At 44.3% G+C, this 19,562-nt stretch overlaps 1 protein-coding gene across 1 annotated transcript; it reads right to left on the bottom strand.

The window, feature by feature from the left end:
• Window positions 1-249: 249 nt before the first annotated feature.
• LOC144134761 (uncharacterized) lies at window positions 250-12,055 on the bottom strand. The gene is made up of 3 exons (XM_077667590.1): window positions 11,922-12,055; window positions 862-970; window positions 250-514 (listed from the first exon to the last, which is right to left on the bottom strand). Exons 1-3 carry the CDS (start codon window positions 12,022-12,024, stop codon window positions 421-423), a joined length of 306 nt encoding a protein of 101 aa, XP_077523716.1. The 5' UTR covers window positions 12,025-12,055; the 3' UTR covers window positions 250-420.
• Between the last annotated feature and the right edge of the window lie 7,507 nt (window positions 12,056-19,562).

Here is a 19,562-nt window from a genome sequence, read left to right as displayed (position 1 = left end):
TAGGCGATATCGCTGTTTATGGCCAGTGGCATTTCCACTTAAATCGCCTTTCGACATCTGCCCCTCCAGTGCTACTGTCCCTCGCATTGTTATCGCCAAGCTGATGAAAGCATGGATTCGAAAGAGCGACTGCAGCAGTATGAATTCCCACTGTAAAAGCGGCCACTTTTTGTGGTCCTGCACTAGCATTCGCATAGAGAGGCTAGAAAGGCACCCAATTTAATTTAGAACGAATGGTGTGTCCGAAGCAAGCCGAAGTTTTATTTTTTCACCAACACATGGACTTCGTTCCCTTCTTCAAGGGCATGAGCCAGTTTATATGCCACATTAAGTTGATTATTCACAACGAGACTGGTGTCGCTACACAAGTTGAAAAAGACTGGCTGTTCATTTTCATACGTGGCCTGTTTCAGGATTTTCTCAGCATACATAGCCAGGGGAACAACAATCAGGATATGGCCCCTGCCCAGGTGGCAGTGCACTGCATGTTGGAGGTGGAGTGGTGTCTCCGCATCTGCAATTGAAAATTGCTTCTTTAATGCAATTTTATTGTGTGACTTTCAAGCATAAAACATAAGCTACATAGAAAGAGACGCCATTCTCTAAATGCAGTTGGTGTTGCGTTAGAAAAATTATCTGCTATTTGCAGTTTGTTCACATTTTTTTTCAGAAAAAAAATCCGGACCGTTAAGCAGCCGGAACACTTCATTACATATTCTGCTCGGGAGTTAGTGAAATCCGTCTGCGCATACATGTTCCATTTCTGACATGCCTTTCTTAGCTCAGCGTACGTGTATTCAAAATATTAAGCTTTCATTAAGCTGCACATGTAAGACGATCAGCGTCTTAATGTGAACTTACTGCACAACTGTCATGGTTTTCTCGTCTTTATCGCAGACAACCAGCATGCAAGGTTTTTCCACAGGGTGGTCGCCCGCAGCATACTCAGATTCATTGAAGTGGCACTTGTCTGGAAGAGAAAAGGTGCTTTTTATTTTAAAACACAATTATACAGAAAACACTACAACCCATGATGCAGTCTGCTAATGAACCTTTTCAAGTTGAGGTACGAAAGTCACGCGCATTGCGAGATCAGGTTTGGTTGATGGTTATGAAAGCGTGTCTTATCCATGATATTAAACCAAGAAAAATACTTAAGTGTTATCAATGTTTCGAATATCTTGATGCACATGAGTAATCTCTCATTTCTTCCTTGTACTACACAAAAAAAAAACACATTAACTGCTAGATCTAATCTCGCATGCACCTACTTCGGCCTAAGAAACGCTATCTTCGGTACGTAAGCAAGTATATTACCGAAAAATAGTTTAGTTGTAGCTCATCTTTCAACAGGGTAACCTGGTTGGTCGCTTGAGCCTGAATGAAGAGATATTTTTGTGCAAAACCTAAAGATCTACTAAAAAGACTTGCGCGCTGCATGCGTATCTATCCTTGGCCAGTCACATGTGATCCGGTCTGCGTCAGTGAAAACGGCGAAAATATAAAGCTGAACTCCAGCGCAAATATTGGCTGACCTGAACTACTGAAAGGAAACATGAAAGCAGCTCTTTTTCACACTCCTCCTAGCACCGGGTTTTATTCTGATGTGTTCATTAGGCAAAACGCCGCCGTAGCGCTTTTTCTGACAGTGTTCGGGGTAGAATCGCGCTTTCTCTCTCCACGTGCTGCTCGCGCTTGTTGCTCCCGTCCCGTCTCCTCGCTGGCGCTGTGGGGGCGAGCAGAAGCTCTACGAATGCACAATGAGCACATTATGTTCATCGGTGGGCAGTTTTAGCGATGACCGAAGCATTGTCATGGTTTCCTAAAGGCGGGAAGCATGTCGGTTGCCTCAGTGGGGCATTCGCTTACACGCGTGTGTGTTGTCAGCAGAAATCTACGCAGGTGGCAGGAATCATTTAATGAGGGTGAAGTATCGGGGCAGTATCGCGCGAAGCTGTATTGATTAGAAAAAAACATTGGCAGTCACAGCGAGGCCGATAAATAAAGAGAGCTCATATCAGAGTGGAGTGTAAGTTACTTATCACACTGTAGTTTGATTCAAGGCAGGAAGAGATCGCCGGGCTGTAAACTTCACAGTATGAACCGTTGCGACAAATTGCGCACTTGTCGCGTGTGCTCCAAGATAGCCTCAGAGCGTGTAGGGGTAGCTTTTAAGGTCTCTGAGGAGATACCATCGACTCAGCGTGATAAGCTCAGCCACGAACAAGCGACCAAGTGACAAAGGTGTGTTATTTGGTGCACAGCTTTCTCCGTTCGCAAGCCAGAGAATGGGCCGGAGATAAGTGTTCACAAAGCAAACGAACTTTCTACAGCAAAGAGCCCCGCCGCGGTGGCTCAGTGGTTAGGGCGCTCGACAACTGAGCCGGAGTTCCCGGGTTCGAACCTCACCGCAACGGCTGCGTTTTTATGGAGGAAAAACGCTAAGGCGCCCGTGTGCTGTGCGATGTCAGTGCACGTTAAAGATCCCCAGGTGGTCGAAATTATGCCGGAGCCCTCCACTACGGCACCTATACTTCCTTTCTTCTTTCACTCCCTCCTTTATCCCTTCCCTTACGGCGCGGTTCAGGTGTCCAAAGATATATGAGACAGATACTGCGCCATTTCCTTTCCCCAAAAAACCAATTATTATTATTATTATTACAGCAAAGAGAGGTACAGAAGAATTTCCAATCATTTATAAGAACACGTTGAAAGTGATCTACAAAATAATGCAGTTCAAGCAAAGTAACACTAAAGAGATATTAGCAATACACGAGACATTTTGCACCTAAAGTGCGCTAACACACAAGAGTGACGAAAGCTAACAGCTATCAAAACCAACGAGCATAGCTGATGGCTGTTTTTTTTTAATTTGTGCTTTTCATCAAAATAAGAACAATAAAAGCAGAAGAAAAAACAAACACATGCCGCCGGTGGGATCCAAACACGCGACCTCCGAATTTGGCGTTTGGTGCTCCACCAACAAAGCTATGGTGACGGCTGTCCAACCTGCCGTTTTCGGGGGTATTGTTGTATAATGTAAGCTAACCTTGAGAGTGCTCACCAACGCTACACACGTCAATAACGGCGGACGTAGTACGTCCTGTAATGCCGCGAGTACCGCGAGTGGACATAATACGTCCTGTGTTACAGCAGTTCGGCCCTGCAGATTGCAGGCAGTGGAATCTGGAGTAGCATGACAGGCCGACAACCAGGCAGACCTCTCCTTTTTCCTTCAAGTTCTTTTCCTCCTCCTCCTCCCAGGTAAACGCGCAATAGCGATACGTGCTCTTTGGCGCGAATCGAAGCTGTGGCATGGCGTGGATCGTGAGTATATCGTCCGAAGGCTATACGTAGTGTGTGGGCAAAGCTATTTTTCAGGGCTGCGGATTAACAAACATGGGTGATTTCATGCCAAACGCACCAGAGTTTGCACTCGACCCCCTCAGATCTTTTCGATAAAGTTTGTGCCTCTTTATTGAACCGGCGAGAGAAGTTACCCTGAATAACATCGGAAAAAAATTACCGGGTCATGTGACAGCCCTTCAAATTTCTCAGAGGAGTGCAAAAGTAAGTTTCATTCAGAAGTTTGAAAAAAAATCAAATATTTGACTGTTGCGCTGGAATAGCTTTAGTGATAATGAATATGCTGATGATGATGAATTTTTATGGCGCAAGGGCATCTGTGGCCAAAGAGCGCCATGGCACAAAGTTTTTCTTTTTTTCTCAAGATGGGGTCGAAGGCCCATTTCCCGAGCATTTCGTTCTAAAAAAACCGAGCACCAGGCAGGGGAAAGCTTGTACTCTACGGTGGGTACCCGGCGGCACTGGGGATCGAACCCCGCACCTCCCGCATGAGAGGCGCATGCTCAAACAAGTAGCACAGTATTCGCGCAGCCAAAAAACTTGTAGCGCTATGTTTTTGTGTTGCTTTATGTCATTATTTTTCCCTAAAAAACACCGGTTTTACAATGTTTTATTTTGTTTCGCAACATTCGTGAGCAACATCAAAAGTTTCGCAGCTTCTCCATAATATGTACTATCTCATTAGGTACCTCAAAGTATGATACAACAAATTATATTTCAGAAAAAATGTCGAACTTAAAAAAAAAACTGTGGTGTGCAGCCTTTTCGTGCTTAAGTGTCGTACGGAAGCGTTCCTACTAAAAATATAAATTGTAGCCAATTGATAGCTAGTTGCACAGAAATTTTTCGCGGCGTTTTTATCGAAGCCTTTTCTGTCTTAGGCAAGAAAAAAAAATTGAAGTTCAGCGCTGCACCTCGAGCCATGATTTCCCCGTACCGCCGCTGCACTGCAGAACACGACCGTGGCGCAGCTCACATCTCTATGTTGGGTGACCAGCAATTGAGCCCCATAACCACTCAGCCAACACGGCGGCTAGTAGAAAGAGAAAAGCTGTTGTGGCCTGTATCTCGACTACTTATTTATAGTGCCGCCGCGGTGGCTGAGGAGTTATGGCGCTCGGCTGCCGGCCCGAAAGACGCGGTTCGATCCCGGCCGCGGCGGTCGAATTTCAATGGAGGCGAAATTCTAGAGGCTCGGGTACTGTGCGATGTCAGTGCACTTTAAAGAACCCTAGGTGGTCGAAATTTCCGGAGCCCTTCACTACTCACATAGCGTGAGTTGCTTTGGGACGTTAAACCCCTACAAACCAAACCAACTTATTTATAGTATCAGCACATTCAAATATAGTTAGCGCCACTGCGCTTCTTTGGCATCAAAGAGGGATGTTCGTCATTGACTTTTGTCAGTCCTGATGGTATACTAGTTGGGTCATACATTCTTGATAACGCGAGACGACTGAATGTTGAAGCGCTACCAAAGGATGTTAACTGAAAACGCACTGTTGTGTAATCAAGATCATCGCTTAGTGGCTTGTGCCGGCGCCACACGCGCACATCGTACGTCGCGTCGCCAGGAGCATAACATCATGCCATTCCAGTTTTTATAGGTCTTAATTACGCATATAGCTGGAATATAACAGAAATATGGTGGCTCAACTCCGTGAAGATTTCCAAAGGCAGCAGATTGACTTGCTTGCATAGCTTCCTGTGTTGTCTCCATAAACATTGCCGAACTCACGAAGTAGCCGCTGTCTTAAGTACGGCGCGAAAACTACTACAGCCACCTTGCTGCCGCAATCACAACACCGGCTTTGCGCTGCCCAGCTATCGGCCCATGTAACAGTGGTGACGACAAAATTTTGTTTACCTACGTCGTGCGTACTCAGCCACTGCAATTAAGCCGTCCCGACAGTAGTCATGACGCCATGGACTGAATTTGATTTTCCAGCCGGCCAGCACAGAGCCTTCATTGACGACACAGAGTCCCTTGGAGCACTTTTATCTCTTTATTGTCTGCTGAAGCGCGCTGCCCGGGCAGCATATGACTCTCGGGAACCGGCAAAATTATACACAGCAGTGCAGTGGCGGCACGTGGCAACTATTGCTTAAGATGCAGCGTTGAAATTAAATTTTTTTTCTCGCTTAAAACAAGAAAGGCTGCGATAAAAATCACAGAGCAAAATTTCAATGCAACTATCTATTTATTGAGCTCCAAATTATATTTTACTAGGAAAGCTTCTTTGCATCATCATGCCCATTTTTATGTTCGCCATTTTTTCTTATACAGAGTTGAATCATACTTTGAGCAATTTTATGCGATTGTACCTATTATAGAGAAGCGGCGAAATATTTGATGTTGCTCGCGAATGCAGCAAAGGAATTGCAAAAAATTGCGAAAATGGTGCTTTTTGGGGAAACATATTGAAATAAAGCAAAACAAAACATTTGTGCCACAAATTTTTTTGCTCTGCAAATTAAGCCCACAATGCATAATTTTACCTCTAAAAACGTTTCAAGGCCAAGAGTGAAATATTTCGTTACTTTTTTCTTCTGACATCACCTTTGCACTGCTCTTAGAAGTTCAAAGGGCTGTCACATGACCAAGAAATTATTTTTCCTAATTTTTTCGGAGTAATTACTTTATCCGGGTCAATAAAGAGCCGCGAGGTTTATCCAGAGAACCGAAGGGGTCGAGCTCAAACTCGGGTATGTTTGGCATGGAATGACCCATATATGTGTGGTAAATACGCTATCTTCGCTAACTACGACCGGACGACACTAGAGGCTAGGCAAGCACAAGAACAATAGGAACGGCAATGCGTTACCACACTGGCTGTGCCAGCCTTGCGCCTGTGCTAAATCTTGCTTACTTAAATCACTTTGGAATTATTAACGTGCACCGACATCGCGGAACTCGTTTTCGCATCGTCCAAGTCGAAATGTGCCGACCCCGCGACCTCGAGGTAAGCAGCCAGGAGCCAAAGTCACTGAAACACAGCCGAAAGTGAAAAGAAAAAAGTAACAGAAAGTTGTGACCAGACACACGACGGAAGTAAGCAGAGCGGGCCGAGCAAGCACAATATGAAGACATGAATAAATAAAGCCCATTCGTGCCTCAGTTTTGTTCAAAGGAAGGCTAATTACAATTCTCCCTTCATATACTACGTGGTTATGCACTCTCGACAGAAACCTACTCATCATGAGAACAGCGCGCTTTCGCGTTGTTTGCATGACGCCATGCACACGCGCTGCTCTTTTTCAGAAGTACGAGAGCACGCTGCAAATCAAGTTTCTTTCACAGCGACGTCTGGGAGTTTGAAGAAAGCAGAAGCGCGAACGCTTCCCCGACAACGGCTTCCAAGAGCTAGTAAAGTGGCCATGAGCGCGCTAAACAAGACTTTCTCACAACGGCTTTAAAGCGCCAACGAAAAAGAACGATCCCCTGGGACCAAAAGAAATTTCTTTCACGTAAAGGCGGAGGCAGTCGAACCACCCGATCACTAACGTGGAGTTGTTCGGAGAGGATGCCGTTCAGTAACAGCCACAGCGCCCTCTTGCTCAGGTCGCGTGTCCTATAGGGCGTCAGGTGAATACCTTGATTTGCTCGCATGCTTCGACAATCTAAGGTACGAAGCCTGAACTAAGATTCGAGCGAAATTTGTTATGTGGGCGTTCCTTCTTTTTCAATGCGCGCTTCAAAAAAATTACAATGCATTCATCAAGGTAGAGTGATCACTACTGTGGCCTCAGCGGTGCGATGTCAACCTACACAGTATGACGTGATTTGAGGATGATACATTTTGAGGTAACAGAGTTGGATCACAGTTCTCTAGTGAAAGGAATTTTATACCATCGAAACCTAAACGCTCACATCCTAATCGTACTGACAAAATTTGTGCACAATCTACATTGCAAGTTACTGCTAACATTCCAATGAAAGGCACTTTTCCTATATTTCTCAAGTAAAAATAATCTCTCTTACACACTCGAATCAATACTGTTCACGTTCGTGAGCGTTACTGTAGTTTAAGTGACTAAGATAGAGCCTCAGTCACTTGTTGAAAACGCAGAACACCTCAGCAGTGATCTCTTCTTTTTCAATAAAGGCCGCGTTTGGGCGAGTTGGTTTTCCATGCTGAACGGAAAAGCGCAAGAAACAAGGACGTAGAATAAGACAGACAACACGAGCGCTCACTTCTAACTGATTTTATTACATTAAAGAAACAGAATTTTATACTCTCGATAATGCCTGCAAGGCATTACCACAGAGTGGTGAAAGATAGATAACAGTCATCGAGCGTCACACTTGAACGATAAAAGATAGGACATTTCTTTTAGTGAGAGCAGAATTGATTTGATTTGTTAGGGTTTAACGTCCCAAAGCGACTCAGGCTATGAGGGACGACGTAGTGGAGGGCTCAGGAAATTGCGACCACTTGGAGTTCTTTAACGTGCACTCACAACGCACAGTACACGGGCCTCTAAAATTTCGCCTCCATCGAAATTCGACCGCCGCGGCCGGGGTCGAACCCGCGTCTTTCGGGACAGCAGCCGAGCGCTATAACCACTGAGCCACAGCGGCGGCTGTGAGAGCAGAATTGACGGAGCACTTAAGCAGTCATCCCCAGCTCGCGCTATCTCCAACGCCTCAACAATTTCGCGCGTAATTTGACATTTTTTCCTGTAAAAGACTTTGCACTTGCAAAAAAGAGGACAACAACCCTCTTTTCCTTTGATTTTGCACCTTAGACAATGAATGCTCATGTGCCTCCCTTTTTTTATTGTTCACAACATAGTCATGCTCACCCAATCACTCATTTAGGCATCTTCGCGTTTGGCCTATATAATATTTATCATAGAAAAACGGCACTTTGTAAACAACACTTTTCGTGCATCTCGCGAACGGCTTTTAACGCCTAATCGTGCCACCAGTTTTTCCTAGGTTTTCTGAAGTGCTAAGCTTACATAATGAACTCAGCTTATTTGAGGCAGATAACAACACGTGAACGTTTACCTTCTTGCCAATTTTTTTAAGACTGTGCGAAAACCTATGTTTATAAGGAGTGAGCGCAAATTTCTTAAAGGCTTTTGTTTTTTCCAGCTATTCCTGAGACTTGGCTTCCCATTTTTTTTTCGATAAGTCCTTCAGCCACAGAAACCAGCATGTGCAACGGATAACCCACTTCTTGCAACTTGTTGGACTGCAGGAAAAGACTTTCTTCAATTGCATGTCCGCATGACTTTTTTATGTAGTTGACAAGCCCTAAACGAGCTATGTTTCTTTTTATGAGCTTTGAATGCGTGGAACTGAAAGGTAAGGGCATTTTTCCATCCCTGGGACGATAAATTCATTAAGTGCGGTCTTGTAAAAAAAGTTAACTTGATAACGAGAAAGTGCATGCTACCGTTCTCAGGAAGTTCATGCGTGACGACAAGTGGAGATAAACTATGCTTATAATGACCTAAAACGCTTCGTACCGCGAGCTAGGGATGACTGCGTAAGTTCACCGTCCATTCTGCTCTCACGAAAAGAAATGTCCTATCTTCTTCGCTCAAGTGTGACGATCGATGACGGTTATCGCTCTTTCAACACTCTTTGATAATGCCCTGCCTTGCAGGCAGTATAAAATTCTGTTTCAGTTGGAAGTGAGCGCTCGTGTCGTCTGCCTTATTCTACGTCCTTGTTTCTTCCGCTTTTACGTTCAGCTCTTCTTTTTATGGAGCCTAAAAATGGTTAGACCTGTCCAAGTGAATTTATTGCGTGTAATGCTATAAAACGAGAACACAAACGAGAGAGATGCCGCGAAATCTTGGTGTCTATACTGTATGAATCGAACGATGCCCCTTTTTCTTTTTTCTTTTTTAATACACAGGTGTTTCGTTCGAAGCAGGGCTAAAGGGGGGTGTAGGCCTCCTGACTAGGTCCCGACCCTGCAGGGCGCAGCAGCAGTGATATACCAACACGAACAGTATATAATGAATATATTTAGAAGAATGGCCAATTTTAATGAGCATTCAGAACTAACATTGGTATAAAAAGTGCATCCAGAGCAGAATAAAAAAGTACGGAATACGAGGAAGACAAAAATGAGTTCGCCTCGTACAAAATGAATATCAGTATAAAAAATGCAAAACGAAATTTGAAGACATGATGAACAATACAAAAAAGGCAGACCATCAAGACAAATTGAAGACCCGTTATATAAAGTGAACTTTACAGCTAGACTATTGTTTGTGGAGAAACACACGATAGAATGCAACAAGAAGAAGACAAATAATTTTGGCTTGGTCAGACTAGTGTTTGAAAGGAACTTATTTGCACAAACTGCAGAGTAGATACATTAATATATAAAAAAACGAAATAGACGAAATAGACGTCAATCTCAACATGTGCACTGTTACCGTGCAGTGGTCAAATAAATCGCGCATTTTATAAAAGTTTTGAGCTGGAAAAGCACTTTTTGCTGCTTCAATTATTCTTGGATATTCGTTGCATAGGAGCATGACCTGATTCTCAGTCTTTTGTTTATCATAGTCAGTCCATGGAATGTCAGTAGCAATGGAAGCTATACGCAATTAATGACCTCAATGCATTGATCCAGTAATGCATTGTATTCGATTTTAAGTTTCCTGAATATGTACGTAGTCGGTTTAAGCCTGTAGACATTGCTTAATGCATTGCTTAATGTTGGAATATTATGTCTGATGTATAAATGCCGTGGCAGTCACGCACTCCTGCGCGACTGGAGACCTAACTGCGCTCTTGTGCAACCTAGAAAGCCCGTCTGTGTCAATGCAGATGCCGGCCGCGGTGCCTCAGTGGTTAAGGCACTCGGCTACTGAGACGGAGTTCCCGAGTGCGAACCCGGCCGCACCGGCCGCATTTCGACTGAGGCGAAACGATAAGGCGCCCGTGTGCTGTGGGATGTCAGTGCACGCTAAAGATTCTCAGGTGGTCGAAATTATTCCGGAGCCCTCCACTACGGCATCTCTTTCTTCTTTCACTCCACCTTCCTCCCCACCTTTACGGCGCAGTTCGGGTGTCCATTGAGATGTGAAACAATTACTGCGCCTTTTTCCCTTTCCTAGAAAACCAATTTTCAATTCTGTCAGTGCAGTAACTGGTTCCAGCTTAAATACACAGTTGCTCAGGTGAGAGTGGGACCATTGAAACGTAAATTGCTTTCTATCCACAAGGATAAGAAAACTTGCACTCTATGCAACAAACCAATGTATTTGGAGAACTTTCCGCGTGTGTTCAGTGTATGACCCGACCACCTCAAGCTAGACTGAAAGGCAACGCCAAGAAGGAAGTGGCTGTCTACAATTTGCAAGAAAAAGCCACCATAAAAGAGGTTTATGTTGTAATCTATTGTATTATTATTTGCGTGAAAAGCATGAACTTTTTTTATTCCATTGAGTTCAGCTGCTTCGAAGAGACCCGTTGATTTTGTTCACGCAACCAGGCTTTAGCAGAGGGCTTTAGTCCTTGTAAGTTGCTACCCGAAAAGAAGACGTTTGTATCGTGCGCGAATAATATGATCTGACATGTGTTTGGAATGTTAAACATGTTATTTCTACACCAGAAACAGTAACGGGCCTAGAATGGACCCCTGTGGGACAGCGTAGTTGATAATATTTTAGCTAGAATTAAATCCATTTAAAGACCTACACTAAGAGCGAGAATCAAGACAACTAGCAATGAGACTATTTTCTGGATTCCTGATACCGAATAATGCTACTTTCTCCTACATTATGCTACGTTTTATGCAATCAAAAACATTCCTAAATTCAAGGATTATACCAAGTGTAAAAAGACGTTGCTGAATATTTTGGAGAATTATGTCATCCACCTGCAAATGGCCGGGCTACGCCCGTGCATTCCCTTTATTGAAATTTATATTGTTGTTCACCAATAATGGGCTTGGCAGAAACAAAGCTGATCAACATTGCACGCAGTAAACACAGTTATCTTCGAACAAATTGGCAGCCCCGTTATTGGTCGGTAAATACTTAGGTCACCAGACTGGCCACCTGTGTACATGGCTGCTACACGGGCAATTTTTTACGCCTTAGGAAAAATACCGGACTCCAACATATTTTTGCATGTGTGAGTAAAAGGATTCGCGATTTCCAGTTCGATCTCTTTAATCGGTAAAGGCTTGGTATCAACATAGCTAGCAGCCGATCAGTTGTGAAGCGAGGATACCAATTCAAGGATCTCATGCTGGCACGCCAGGCTAAGAAAAAAGTCAGTAATATTATTTCTAATATACGTAGCTTGTAAAGTCACTGTCAAACGGTGGACACGATACCGATTAGGCGGCACCAACATTAGTGAAATGGTAATTAAATAAATTGGCCAGTGCTAAATTACACTGACGTCGGCCATCTAAAAAAACAGCTTAAACACCTTTAAGAAGGCCTTAAATACTTTAACGAAAGACCTTAAAAACATATCGCTGAGAATATGGCTGTACACCTTCATCAGTCACTTTGCTTTTTTAAACTTTCTGTGTCCTACGTGGCTTGAGCATGCTTGAGTTCGAACTTACCTGTGTTGTTCATCGGATACTTAGTTATCACTTGACCACATACAATAACATATTTAAGAAAAAGTAAATTCACCGCAGCAGATACAATTGTGACCCGCATCATAGCTGACTCCCGAGAAAACGTGTTGAAGAGCTGTGCTACATGGTCTTAAATACCTCCTCCTTAGAAACCGCCCCGGCAATTATCATGCTGGGAAAAATAAATTTCAGTGACATGTCGCCCTTTGTAAGGAGCTCTCTGGCCGTATCTACAAGTCGGCTGTGACGCACAAGAATACACTTGTGAACTAAAAGGTCATACACTTTATACCGCAAATGCAAACTTTTTTTCCGCTGAGAGTGCAAACACTTCACAGAGCTGATGTTTCCGAGCGATTCCAAACTCAAGTAATTGCAATTAAATTCTTCAAGCACAAAAATTCACAAAGCGTAGCTGCCTTCTGCAGGCGTACGTGAATATGTTTTTGAAATGTAATTATGCCAATGCTTTTCCGGCATTAACAGCGTTGGCAAACCTACTAAACGGAACGCTATAAATAAAACGGAGATAGTACTCTTAGCACAGGCCGACCTGTCACTGGAGGAAGCTAGTTATTGTGCTTTTATAAAAAATTTTAAAGGTCTTGTATGCTACGCATCTATCATTAAGAATTGCTGCCTATAAGTTAATGTAATATCATAAACTCATTGCCTTGCTGCACATAAAGGAGGAAGAGAAAGAGTGTGCGAAAAAGAAATGCTGAACACAAAAACGAGGTAGAAAGGGGCTGTGGTGTGTAATGAAGATAAATAGGGGTTAAAAAAGGCAAGTTCATTCTCTTGACCAATTTTGAGTTGTGTGAAAAACATTCGCCTATGTTGAATGAGCGCTTCCAATTAGAGCATTCATTTATTATCTTATAATGCAAATTATTTTGGAAAACTTTTTATGGGACTCCAGTCGAACATACCAAGTTAGTTCGTGGTTTCCACGAAGGTGGCTTTTCCGCACATTCTCTGTCGCATTCTGCTTTCTTCATCATGGGGGAGAATGTTGCTCCCGAATGCAACTACTCTCTGAGCCAGTGTAAGTTGGGGTACCTGATAGTAAATGACAATAGAATGGCACAGGTGTTGCGGTTGGAAAGAATGATACAGGCAGCGTATCATAGTTGCAGACTATATACACTGCGTTAAGCGCAAGGGCCGCATCGCAAACCAAAATGGTATACCCGCCGTGTACCATGCAGCAAAACCATAGCATCGTCTGCGCTGAATCGTCTGTTGTTACGACACTCGTACAAAATTCCAGCAGCGCATTTCGCAATAGTTACATTGCAGGTCGTGTCACGTCTTCCAGTCTTCAGGTCACACGTCGCATGCGCTGAAAAGTCTTGCATCTTTAATCTGTGTTTTCATTTGTCGTTTATTGCCTGGAGACGCTGATCGAAGCCTGGCGTTACGCATAATCTGCCTATTTAAAAAAAAAATTGGCACTCAAGGAGCTTGGCGACTTTTTCATGACATCAAACGGTGGGCTACTTTCAGCTGCACGCACTCGCAATGCCAAGAACCGCGATACCTTCAGTTTTGCTTGTGACACTTGTGTAAGGTGTGGAGTGATAGAATTTTGCATACCTCTGCTCTATACATCAAAGAAATTGAGTGCCCTTATGTTTTATTTATTGAAATGTGGGTCGTTCCAGTTCTCTGCCAGAACAGTCCGACCACGAATACCGTTAAGGAGCGTACAAGGCCCTCTGACTTCGCGACGCGGTGAACAAGTCGGTGGCAACATAACGTATAAAATCCAAACAGTGCGAACCACGCCTGTACACAAAAAGGAGTAAGATACGCAGCTCCCGCAATTTCCTAGGCTAAGAACGTTTACGAGCTTCTGACCAAAGTAATTCTTACGAGGTCGAAGCATTGTTCACCAAAGATACAACCTCTCTGTAATGAGCGGCAAGACACAAACACTATGACATCGCCAATCGCCAAATCTTTGCTCACGAGAAATAACTGAGCACTCGAAAATCAGACAAAAAGCTATCTTCAGACATCACCGGTCGACTCGCCGCTGAATTTGCAAAAGCGGATCGACTCGAACTTCTAATTCAAGCGGTTTTCAAATCCTCTTTTGCGTTTCAGGAATTCGTCTCGACTCGTGCCCTTTCTAGACGAGAAAAATGGAGTCCAATTCAAGTCGTCCCTGGCAACTGTAGCGATTTTTCACAGCCAGCCGTGTGCCGAGTTACGGAGGGCATCTCACGACCAGAGATGGGCATTCCCACGAGGGCGAACTCTCATGAGGGCGTCCTCACCCTCACCTCATGAGGATTTCACTCGGTCAGGTGAGGGTGAGGGAGGGTGGGCGGATGAAAATACGCGAGGACGAGAGTGAGGGATAAAATAAATGGTGAGGTGAGGGCGAGGGAGGCAAGACATGATGAGGTGAGGGTGAGGGAGGGCAGCATTAACTATATGAGGGTGAGGGTGGTGGCCCGAACCGTACTCCGGGCTAACGCCTTTGTCTGGGCTGCCCCTTTTGAGTTTCCGTTTTAAAGCGCTCCTTCAGAGGCTGAAGATCCCGGGAAGACGTTGTTTCTGCCTTCTGGATGTACAAGAGCCGAACACAAAACGGGGGTGCAGCACACCTTCTCCGTCGCGGTGATGTTCTACACCACCGAATAAAGCGCTCTGCTAACTCAAAAACCTTTTTTTATTGTGTAAAGTATTCGGTGAAACAACCAATATAGTACGCTAACAAGAGGCCACTGCCCGGGCTGTGTGGGTGGCCGCCAATCCAACGGGAACCATCTTACCGCAGTAAAAATTTTCGTTATCAGCCGCCACTCTGTCGGATGATCAGAGTGCAGAGTAAAACACGTACAAGTTATACCTAGTAAGGCTGTTGAATTCCCAAGTTCTAGGCCTTTTTTTCCGGAACGAAGTCCGGTTTCAGCTCAGTGAGATTTCGCACAGAATTGGCTTTAGCGCAAAAAATGCTTTTGCGAAATTCCACTGTCAAATCAAAGCCTGCTGGCGGCGTTGGGGTCAAATTTTTTATTCACGCTGTCAGTAGTTCAGTACGGTCATATCTTCTATGTCCTATTTTTTTGCTGGAACTGCAGTACAGGAAAGCGGTTCCGCAATGCGGTGGGCAAAAGCGACCAGTGTAGTCTTACCATAAAAGTAAAACAGCACCTTAACCACCTAACTCCGAATAATCGCTCGCTCCACCTTCAATTGTACGATGGGCTAAAAAAGAAAAAGTTGCACTGCTCTCTAAATAAGAATATCATCTCTTGGTTTATTTCTGTCCTTGGCAAAGCCTGTGACCACGTAATCGCGTGCCTGATTTTATGAACCAAATTTCTAGCAGGCACGATAGGGTAGATACACTCAGCTTTGAGTGAGGCGTAGACGTGCAAGCAACAAAACCATGGGTCGTGTCACTTAGGGTTAACCATGAATTGCCATGCGCTAGCAAAGTTAGTCCTGATTGGCATGATTACAACTTGACCTTCTATGCTGTTGCTTGGCCTTAACATGCTTGCTTTGGTTGATATATCATATGATGTAAGTTTGAGTGTTATCGCATCGTTTTAGACTAGCACTGCATAGAATTGCTCATTCTCTACATTCACAAGTATCTGTGAGTCCTGATTCCTCTTCAGGCGCAGAGGTGCAGCAGATAAGCTACGCGCCACTGCCCTGCGATGGCAGGTGCTGCCATCGGTGGGGCTTGGGATATCTATGTTGTTCCTGACGTATCTCTCGCGACTATTCATTGAATGTAATTGACTCGGTGGACAGTTTGCTCACAATCCCATGAACAGCTTGTGACGAAGTCACAAAATCAAGTGACCAAGGACGCCTACGTGCGAGAAGCAGGCTTATGACAGGCATACAACGACTGTTCGGTAGATTGGAAGCGCTAGAGCACTAAAATGGCAACCACAGGAATTGTTCACTCGAGACTCGGGGAGCTAGTGATTACTATTATTCAACCCAAATGCTCCATTTTAGCGAGCCGTATGATTTTCAAGTGCCCTCAATAATGTTTATTTTAAACGACCGCATAAGAGCCTGAGTTCAGCGGCAAGGCGGCATCGCACAAGGGAAAACAATAAAGATATAAAATAGATTAAAGTTGGGGGAACGGGATCCGAACTCGCAACGGCCCTGCAAAATCAGTTCCGCTGGCCGATACATGAGACCACTACGCCGTCGCCACAGCTTTTTCTTCAGCATGATATTTATAAGATTGAAAATATCTTCTATTTAAATTAGCAAAATTATTTACAAAGCTTTCAGGATACGCCACGAAACACATCGCAAAAATACAGAAACAGAGCAGTAGACGCAAGGTATATAGGCTGAGCGCGTCACCAAGGAGGGCATTCCGGTGTTAAGTCGGTCAGTTCATACACTTCCCTAATTTGAACAATCAATTGGGAGAAATTCTAGCATCCAATTTGAACGAACTCTCAAGCTCTCGTGCTGTGCTTGCAATGCCGCCGTCTTGGTCACGTAGCCGCATTCACGAGAATGGTTGAAAGTACCAGCCACTCACGTTGTAGTTTGAAAGCGTGGTCTTCATAATCTCCCACCCGTGCGCGTGGAAGCGTCATCAGGGGAGCATGTAGCAAACCGCACGAAATGGCGGGAGATTAGAAGCAGTGAAAATCAGAAGACCCAGTGTAATCGCAATGTCATCGAGTAATGGTATTAAGCGACCTACAAAATTTCCTTGTCGGAGTATATTCCGTGCTTAGCACTTATTATAACTATCGTCGTAAACGCTCCCTAATTGTTTTATAAATACTCTTGGCTACATTAGTTTTTCTACACAGAGGCAACAACGCGCTGACGAATTTTAGCAGTCCATTTTAGCACAATAGGCATGACAGCAACTAATGAGGCAGACTGCTACGCAAACTTTTGGATTTCCTATCCATGTTCATCATCATAATCATCATCATCCTCAGCCTGATTACGCCCACCGCAGGGCATTGCCTCTCCCATGTCTCTCCAATTAACCCGGTCCTTTGCCAGCTGCGCCCAGCATATCATCATCATCATCATGATCATCAGCCTTACTACACCCACTGCAGGGCAAAGGCCTCTCCCATGTCTCTGCAATTAACCCTATCCTTTGCCAGCTGCATACACCCTTTGCCTGCAAACTTCTTAATCTCATCCGCCCACCTAACCTTCTGCCGCCCCCTGCTACGCTTACTTTCTCTTGGAATCCACTCCGTTACCCTTAAGGACCAGCGGTTATCTTGCCTTCGCATTACATGCCCTGCCCAAGCCCATTTCTTTCTCTTGATTTCGACTAGGATGTCATTAACCCGTGTTTGTTCCCTCACCCACTCTGCCCGCTTCCGATCTCTTAACGTTACACATATCATTTTTCTTTCCATGGCTCGCTGCGGTGTCCTTAACTTAAGCTGAACTAGCCAAGCAACTCGCACTGCTCGTCCATAAATCCTTGTTTTTTTCTAGCAATTCTACATATCGGTAGTTAGCTGGTTGTCTCCCCATATATTTAATGTTACCATGCCAGAGAAAAGACCGCTTTGTAGTACAGGGAGTTCAATGTATATTGCTGGTTTAGGTTACGTCCTTTTTATTTCGGGTGGGAATCATGTCAAAAGGCACACACTGCGGATGGATATGACTTAAGTTTCTAGTAAGATGAAGTTATGGCACGCACCATAATTTCGGTGCCTTTATTTGTGTGATATATTAATATTGCTAGCGCTGTATGACAATTCATCTTTCACGCCTGTGCCTATGCAGCCTCGCCTCCATCCTTCTCTCTTGAAGATACTCATCTTCGTCCATTGATTCTATTAGCAACTGGGCTTGAATACCGTGGAGTAATACAGCAACCTGTGGTTCATAAGCTGTTATTGCGAACTTTTGTTTCTCTACAGGGACACTGAAGGGAAGTAGCAAAGAGATAATAACTTTCTATGTGATATCTGAAATGTCCAAGTAATTCAATAAAACAAAGTGGTGGGCTAGTTGGTGATTCATACTTGGAATGAACGACAGCGTAAAAAAGGACAACCACAGAAGATAAACGTTCTTTGTGTCGTGTCCTCTTCTGTGGTTGTCCTTTTTTGCGCTGTCTTCGTTCGAAGTATATACGTAATATCTGTATTGTATTGCGTTTTTTCTATGAGCTCTTTTACATGCTTTCTGTATTTATTGCCATTTCACATAAAATACGCTCAATTGCTGGTTCAATGCTGTCTATTCCTTCTTTCTGTATCATCTCATTTCTCGTGCTGTTTTTAAGCCTTGAATGATAAACCAACTGACCCAGCAGTCTGTCCTTTGGAACCATTGGACAGATTTGGGGGGGGGGGGGGGGGTGTTGAGTTAGCTACTCCCACAACCATGGGCATTAATGACAATCAGGAGCGGAAATGCCACTTGCGTCTTCAAATTGCAGCGCCTAGATGTGCCAGAGTTCGCACCTCACTTTAAATGTACTTCTGTTCAACTCAACCTCATCAGCTCGGTTTACCCTTGGTCAACCATGCCCCACATGCTTGCAAATGTTTAACATATTGCTTGTTATTGACATTGATCAGTTTGGTATACTGTCTTGTCCAGCTGTTCATTCATTTATTTATTTGTACATACTGCGAGCCATAACTTTGGCCCAAGCAGGAGTGGCACACAATTATTAAAGCCATAAAACCATTAGCCGCAACAGCCACAAGTCACTTAAAGGACATAAAATCCAACATTCATCACAAGACCCACACTAGGAGCCGTACAAAAATCCTCCAACTCCTTCACAAAATATTTCGAGTCACATAAACCTAAAGGAAGGCAATTGCACTCCGCAACAGTATTCAGGAAAAAACTGAACTGAACCCATTGGTTCATGTGAAAGTTGGGGCTAGGGAATGCTGATGTACATGTCTGGATCTTCATATATCTATTTAGTTATGTTCAGGAAAACAAAAATTTGAACCGCTGCCTTCTTTCCAGTTTGGCCATCACAAGTTTGTGTTTTTCTAATATATTGTGGAAGCGGATGATTGCTCTCTTTTCTGAGATGATAACATCCTGACTTGTATGTTTCATCATGTGCAGCTGCCAGTTGTCAATGAGGCACTGGACGGCTCAGAAGTGCTCCTGTCATGGGAGGACAGCCTGCCTGAAGGAAGCAGAAGAGACGACCTCTCACAACTTGCGGCCAGCTCTCCCATTTAGAGTACCAGTGCTGCAGTACCTGTACTGTAAAGCACAGGCAACAGCAGTGGCGACACAAGCAGAGCCAGTGCTGGCGCAAGCAACAGTGCCACTGCAGGGGCAAGGAGCAGTGCTGGTGCTGGAGCAAGCGCCAAAAGAATGGAACCCCAAAAATGCCGCCACAAGCGACAAGGATCTGCTATAGAGCAGCTAGTTGCCGTCCATATAGGAGAAAGCGAGGCAGCAGCAAAGGCCGACCGCAAGGCATACGAAATGCGCTAGATAATGGTGCGCCTTCAGAAGGAACCGAATGCCATAAATGCAAGCATGGTGCAACTGCTTGCAAAATTTCTAGACAACAAAGAAAATAACTCGCTCAATAAAGAGTGATCAAAACAGCTGGAAGTTATTTAATATTACAGCATGTGATGAGATGAA

The sequence above is a fragment of the Amblyomma americanum genome, chromosome 5, assembly GCF_052857255.1.
Source record: "Amblyomma americanum isolate KBUSLIRL-KWMA chromosome 5, ASM5285725v1, whole genome shotgun sequence".
NCBI classification, from domain to species: Eukaryota; Metazoa; Arthropoda; class Arachnida; order Ixodida; family Ixodidae; genus Amblyomma; species Amblyomma americanum.
This window is presented reverse-complemented; position numbering and strand designations above follow the sequence as displayed.

Coding starts and splice junctions, on each gene's coding strand:
- LOC144134761 (XM_077667590.1), bottom strand. CDS start 12,024: ATGATGCGGGTCACAATTGTATCTGCTGCGGTGAATTTACTTTTTCTT. Junction 971..11,921: donor GTATCCGATGAACAACACAG/GTAAGTTCGAAC, acceptor TTTCTCTTCCAG/ACAAGTGCCACTTCAATGAA. Junction 515..861: donor AAAACCATGACAGTTGTGCA/GTAAGTTCACAT, acceptor TTTCAATTGCAG/ATGCGGAGACACCACTCCAC.